This window comes from Limulus polyphemus, unplaced genomic scaffold (genome assembly GCF_000517525.1).
Source record: "Limulus polyphemus unplaced genomic scaffold, Limulus_polyphemus-2.1.2 Scaffold1040, whole genome shotgun sequence".
NCBI classification, from domain to species: Eukaryota; Metazoa; Arthropoda; class Merostomata; order Xiphosura; family Limulidae; genus Limulus; species Limulus polyphemus.
The window spans coordinates 351051-358871 of record NW_013666650.1 but is presented as its reverse complement, the minus strand read 5'-3'; the positions used below and the strand labels follow the sequence as shown (position 1 = coordinate 358871).

Sequence of the window (7821 nt, the reverse complement as noted above, 5' to 3'; positions counted from 1 at the left end):
GCGGGTCATAGGTTGCCGAACACTGGGCTATACTATGGGTTGGCGTGGTAGTACTTGCCCTGTCATTTTTGATGGGCTTATTGCTAGTTGATACATAATGTTCCCATGCTGTTATTCAAAAGGATATAGTAAATTACGAAACTGAACAAGTACAGCTCACGTGTGGTGATATCCAAAAATTGAAAAAGTTTGAGAAGCATAAAGCAGGTAAGTCTTCGGATTTACAACGCTAAAATCAGGGGTTCGATTCCCCTCGGTAGACACAGCAGATAGCCCGATGTGGCTTTGCTATAAGAAAACACACACACACAAGCACAAAGCAGAAAAAAAGAGGTCCATGTTTCATCAAAATGTTACAAAAATTGCCTTTTTTTCCACATGTTTCTGCTCCCTTTTATAGTCTGAGATTTTGATTTCATATTTAATTTGCAAGTGTTGATTAAAGTATTTCGACCAAATAAATATTATGATAAAGATACAAATAGTCGCCTACTGTTCCTAAGCCTAGAATATAGTAAAACAGTACGTATTTTCGTTGTTACTGCGTGTTTATTCTAATATAAATCTAGTGTCTGTATCAAAAGAAACAATGTGATAATGTTCGTTACATATTTATACATTTGTATAACATTTGGTACAAGTTGAAAACCCAGTGGTGTCGCGGTTTTTATCTAATGTTTGTTTGTAAGACTATTCCAACTGACAGCCATGTTACTAACGCAGTTGTATGATTTCTCCATACACTGGATACTAAAAATCCTCTTTACTTTATATACTTATTCTATAAATATGAACATAATAATAATATTGATACTGTTGGTGGGTTAAATTCTATTGGCTTAAAATAGCATGAAGCCGTTACTTGTTGGCTTCGTCGTTTTTTTAAAAATTAATTTTAATCTCCGATTACGTGTTGTATTTCTATTTAAGAAGCTTATCTAACACAAGACAAGTTCTGATTGAAAACCTTAACACAACTTGTTTTATTAATGTAATCTTGTTCGATATAGGCGTTTTGTATGTATAAATGTGCACAACTATATGCTGAAGATGATCATTTTAAAGATTAATTATTTATTGTCCTATTGGTCATAAGATTTCTGTATTAACTTAACAAATTATTATAATTCTTTCTCTGCTTCTTTTTAAAATTGTAATTGGTCAAGGAATGATCATTAAAGTTCCGAAATATATTAAAGATGTCAAAGAAACTATGTTAAGAAAACATTAAGACGTGGTGAGAACAGAATACAAGTAACTGAACGAGGTTAATTTCGGCCTGAGTGTTTTTTTTTTTTTCTTCTACTGAAGACAACTGACAACATCCAGTGAACATTTTAAACAGATTTATTTTTACAAATCATGATCCAGCATGACAAGTTACGGTTTCCGCTGACACTTTTAACCCTATTATACAAAAATTGCAATAACTGCCTTGTAAAGTTTTATTACAATTAGTTTCGTAATCCCTTCCACAACAAAGATGGATAGATACTGCTTTCTCTTCACTGAGTCAACAGGAAGTTGCTCTTTCTCTAGACATTCAAACACGAGCCATTTTCAATAACAAGAAGATGCCGAGCGTTGATAACGAATCTGCCTGGAGCTGTATGTAAACTAAACCGATCTGTCGTTGTCATAGCAACTGTTTCATGACCGCCTGGATTTTGCAAAGCTTATTATCAATAAAGATTGTTGATTCTCTACACTATTAATAGGTTATAATATTCATTGAACACTAGTATGGGATACATTACACAGACCAACTCATAGGCTAGTCTTATATGATCGATTAGTGGGATTTAACTGTTACTCTTATTAAGCACCCACGGCCACAAAGTTTGGAACGCATTTTTGCGGTAACTGAACGCAAACTCTGGATCCTCGAATTCACACTCCGTCAGCTTAACCACTAAACTACTTGAGGCCCACCGTTGGAAACAAAGTATTGTAATAACTGTTATTAATGCAATTCGTACGATGTTTTCTTTCATTTGGGCTTTATATAATATAAAGTATGTTTATTTGTTTATACTGTAGTGGATTAGCAAAAACATGTACTAGTTTCGTACTGTTGCATTGGAATGTTTTTGAAACAACCCTTAGCATGATTTGTTTAAAATTTACATGGCACCGGTAACAACGTCTAATTCGTTTCTGTTTCTTATTAAACACAATTAACTTATTAATAAAAAATGGCAAATTGGAGAAAAAAGCTTCATGACTGTAATAAAAAAGTTTTAGTGAAAAACATAAATTTCACACCACTCGTGTACCTCTACTAAATACACCACCAGGTGAGGTGACTGTTATTAAACTTTCTAAATTTGCCACCAGGTGAAGTGACTGTTATTAAACTTTCTAAACTTGCCACCAGGTGAGGTGACTGTTATTAAACTTTCTAAACTTGCCACCAGGTGAGGTGACTGTTATGAAACTATATAGGTAATTAATTGCACTTTCTATTTATATAAAAGTAGTTAACAACTGAGAAAACATTGTGGTTAGAACTGTTGCAAGATATTTACGGATTAATAATTTATAAAACATTAAAAGATGCCATTTTTCTTTCAAATAGTTTTACTTTGTTCATCAGCAACAGTATCCAAGCGTTTCATTTAGCATTGGTTCTAATTTCAATATGTACACTTTACTGTCACCTAGTGGTAAAAGTGTAGATAATACAATAAATTCTGAATATTCTACTGATACTTTATGATTAACACATTGCCGAAATTAAATGAAAGATTAAAAGAATATATAAAGCATAATTGAAGGTGTGATTTAGGATTTATTTACCAATCTTTTTTGAATTTACTGTAATTGCTTCATAACATTGTTTTTGGGATGCGCAAGTAAAAATAATATATTTCTTTTGGTTATCATATTGATAAAGTAATATTTATTTATGTTGTATAACTAATTGTCTTGAAATAATTTATCTTCGTATAAAAGAGGCTAAACCTTAGTTTCGTTACTATGTGGCTTTTGTTTTATTCAATTCGAATGAAAACTAATCCATATCTATTTTCTTTTTTGGATGAACGTCGCTTTCACAGATAACCATTATTGATATAAGTAACAAAAAACAATCTAAGAATTCGCATTGCCAATTTTTATCGCAAAAGTACAAACTAACATTTTTTCAGAAAGATTTATCGATTGCATCTGAATACATTGTTTAGTTTTACATATTGTTATCATTATGTCTCCACAGACAGACATACTGTTTTCTATTATTTTTTCTTCTTTCTTTCTTTTTCTTCTTCCAAACACTTTTCAGTCGACCGCCATTCCTTCATTTCTCGACAAATTTACCTGAAACTTAATAGGGTTATAACTTGGTCCAATACGTCCAGACACCTTTTAATTTTTTTATTTTTTATTTAGGCCTTTTTAAGAACTTTATGTGATCAAAAGTCAAACAACCAAAAAATGTTTATTTTGGGCTCCTATACAGTCATATTTACAACAAACAAGATGAAAATTGGCACAATTATAAATTTTCATCCGCCCAACACATTGATATATAGAAACGCTGAATTCAATTTAGGGAGGGGACAGAGCTCACAAAAAAAGCATAAATTTGGGATTTTTGGTCAATTATGTTTGTAGTAACGTCAGAGTGACTGTGTATAGATTTTGTCCATTATAGTAAGATCCTTATTTAACCATGCAAGATCGTTATATATATGCAGTTGGCAATCCACGTCTCCACGTTTAAGCAGATCTCTATTTTATGTACTTTACTCCGACGATTTCCTTAATATTACCAATATAGCTGTCTCTATTTCATGCACTTTACTCCAACGATTTCCTTAATATTACCAATATAGCTGTCTTTATTTTATGCACTTTACTCCGACGATTTCCTTAATATTACCAATATAGCTGTATCTATTTTATGCACTTTACTCCGACGATTTCCTTAATATTACCAATATAGCTGTCTCTATTTTATGCACTTTACTCCGACGATTTCCTTAATATTACCAATATAGCTGCCTCTATTTCATGCACTTTACTCCAACGATTTCCTTAATATTACCAATATAGCTGTCTATTTCATGCACTTTGCTCCAACGATTTCCTTAATATTACCACTGTCTCTATTTCATGCACTTTACTCCGACGATTTCCTTAATATTACCAATATAGCTGTCTCTATTTCAAGCACTATACTCCGACGATTTCCTCAATATTACCAATATAGCTGTCTCTATTTCACGCACTTTACTCCAACGATTTCCTTAATATTACCAATATAGCTGTCTCTATTTCATGCACTTTACTCCAACGATTTCCTTAATATTACCAATATAGCTGCCTCTATTTCATGCACTTTACTCCAACGATTTTCTTTAATACTACCAATATAGCCGTCTCTATTTCATGCACTTTACTTTACTGTGTTGTTCTGTTTTTAGGCGTTTTCATCGCAAAAGGAGATGTTGGAACAGGTACAATTGTAGGTTCTGCCGTTTTTAACATCCTATTCGTCATTGGACTTTGTGGTATTCTAGCAGGAAGAGTGAGTTACGAGCTTTATGTCTTTTTGTGTCATTATAACCAAACAAATCCAAAAACTACTCACGTTATTCAAGTATTTTAAAATTATTTGACTGGTTATGTAGCAAATTATAATGTCCGGGAAACGTGAAACATAGATTGTGAAAATATTTTAATAATTAAATGATATCAAAATGTTTATGTGAATTCAACCTCACTATTGTTGTTTTTTTTTCAACCACGGAAAAATAAAAGTGTTACTTTTAAGTTCGCTTTAATAACAGCATTTCTCATTATTTAATGCAGAAATCCTAATTAAAGCTGTACAGTTTTTTGTTCATCTGAGAGAAGCAGAAAACCCAGTATCAATAATACAATATGTCACGTGAACCTGTATATTCAGGAAGGAACAGAGTTAAAATATACTATGTAGGAAAAGCTATATTACTTGCAAAGTTTAAGTTGGAAGAACGCCTTTCATATACAAAACAACCAAACTTTCCTACGGATTAGGGTGTTTATAGTTATGGAATTCTACTATAATTGTTTAGATTCACCTTTCTTCTAAGAACTTACAACAATAGTTGGAAAATCTAATAATCAAGTAACCGACCATCGATCGATATCAGGCCTATGTATTGGTAGTACAGTTGCTAATGGATTTTATGTTAATGCAGCCACATCAATAGCCGCTCCAAGTAGATGTATATATATATTTTGGTATTCATGTAATGGAACTCTAGAAAGTTACCATCTCGTTTTTATGTCAGGTGTCATACTTGCCTTTGTTTTCTTAACCAGTTTCTCTCTAAAAAAAATCTTAAACTAACGTCCAATTCACCCATTCCTTTTCGTTAGATCTAGAAATACTTGATTTCCATTGTTCACACTTGAGGTTTGATCTTTTTCTTTTATATACGCACTTAGCAGAAATCGGATAAGAGAGTACAAACATTCTTGATGTAGCCAAGAACTTATATAAATATTTGGATTTTCGTCATAAGCACACTTATGTAAACACTGGTTTTTACATACCGCTGTAACACTTTGTTTGTTTTATGAAATGTGTGCATTTTCCCCTGAAAGTGTGTGAATTATTCTTGTGACTTCTGTTTCTTAAACAGCATTGTTATAAACAGTTTATTTCTCTAAATGTGTGCATTTTCCCCTGAAAGTGTGTGAATTATTCTTGTGACTTCTGTTTCTTAAACAGCATTGTTATAAACAGTTTATTTCTCTAAATGTGTGCATTTTCCCCTGAAAGTGTGTGGATTATTCTTGTGACTTCTGTTTCTTAAACAGCATTGTTATAAACAGTCTATTTCTCTAATGGTTTTAATGTCCCTAACATAGGTTATTTTGAAAGCTATTTTACAGCAAGTTTTGCATTTTTGATAATCTAACTTTGCAAAAAACTATGCACACTGAATTTTCCTCTTTACATTCATACTATTAAGAAGGGAAGGACTTGTTATAAACAGTTTATTTCTCTAAATGTGTGGATTTTTCACAAACGCATATAACCCGTTACGTCTATTTAATCTATTAATTCATATGTGTGGATTTTCAATATATGTATGCACATTATTTTTGTGAGTTCTGTTTCTTAAACAGCACTGTTATGAACTGTTTATTTTTGTAAATATGTGGATTTTTTCACACACGTGGACAGCTATTTCTGTTATGTCTGTTTAAGTGTGCATTTTTCGATATAGGTATTATTCTTGTGATTTGTTTTAAGTTAAACCTCACTGTTACGAACTTTGTATTCGCGTAAATGTCAGATTTTCCCGACAGGAGTGTAAACTATTCTCGTCACCACTGTTTTTAATTGCCAGCGTTACGAACTGTATATTTCTATAGATGATCGTTTTATCCGGTTGGCCACTGTTCCGTGATTCTGCTTGTTACAGTTTGTCTGTAATCATCTTGTTCATTGTAAGTATAAAAATAGTACGTTATTTTTCAAGTATAATTTGTTTTGTGTACATATATGTAAAAAGCATATTTAAAAGATCCTACAAGAATATTATGAATATTACTGACTAAAAAGTTACATATTCAATATTACATTCTATAAACTCACATTAACTTATTTGAATTAAAAAAAAAGAAAAATTAATTGTATTTTATGTTTAAATATTGTATTTAACCTAATAATAGGTATTACGAAAATAAGAGGGAATCCTCAATAGTCGCGGCTGTAATTAGATCTCAAATCGGTCAAGAGATGGAGCTATGAGCTAAATGTTTCTATTCAGAGGTGTTCTATGAGCCGTTAAGCCGCGGCTAAACATATCCAAAGTGGAGTAATCATGTGTTAATATGTTTGCAGATTAAACATGCACGTTTTAATTATGATTTTTTTTCTTCTCCTCATTAAAATGCTGAAAGAACTTACTGTTGTAAGTACAAATTTTACTCCATAGAAACATATAGGTTTTGATTAATTTTACCTATTTTCCCTTGTGTAGCTTTGCGCGAAATTCATAACAAACCAAACCTAAAAAAGAAATCCATGCAGCTCAAGCATTGAGCAAATTGTCTGAAGATATCTCCATACAGTTAACACAACAACAAACCGGGAACATTTCTTGTGTGTTTTCATCCAGCGTTTATTCAAATGTGGAAAGAATAAAATGCATTAACTGAAATCCGGATGGTTCAATTCCAGCTGTAGCTTTGTCAGCGATTTTCGGGTTGGCTGAGTTATTACACATAAACCATAAAGCTGAAATTTTCAACGAGAATCGTAAAACTCTACCTTTATTTGGGCTGTTAAAGACTGTAAGTAGTCATGCGCCTAACATCCGCTTTCAATTTCAGCTTATTTCGTACGGTAGTATTATTATCCGTTTGTGTTCACTGAGATAAGAATCCTTTTTCGCTGCCTTCACTCGATAAAATAATATAAAATACAGACGTAAAGTACCAGGAGATTTTTTAGAAACTTAAGTACCTTGATGTACATTCCAAAAGGCCTACTTGACAATCTTAACAACACCATCATCGCTACTTAGATGCAATTTCTTTAATTTAGTTAATATTTAAATTAATGTTACTACTTCTAGATTGATGAATATACTTATATCAGAAGATACAGAGCTCAATTGACCTAATGATTGGTGGGCTGAATTATATATGATAAGAGCAACTTTTACAGTTGTTATGATTAATTAAACCTGGCTATATCAACTTCTTCAAGTATTTTGCCAATGAAGACGATTACGTTAAGTTCTTTATTTTCCACTTAATAACGTTTTTTTTTAATTTTTTTGTTCTAAAACTTTTCAAAACTAATTAGTTATAAGA

The 7821-nt window shown here is 31.9% G+C and overlaps 1 protein-coding gene across 2 annotated transcripts in view; it reads left to right on the top strand.

Moving 5' to 3' along the window:
• LOC106461831 (sodium/potassium/calcium exchanger 3-like) overlaps nt 1-7821 on the top strand; it is a 38185-nt gene that overhangs the window by 3638 nt on the left and 26726 nt on the right. For both annotated transcript variants that reach the window (XM_022388911.1, XM_013921688.2), the window contains exons 3-4: nt 4428-4531; nt 6373-6447. In XM_022388911.1, the coding sequence (XP_022244619.1) occupies nt 4428-4531; nt 6373-6447 (179 nt within the window). The remainder of the gene's footprint in view (nt 1-4427; nt 4532-6372; nt 6448-7821) is intronic.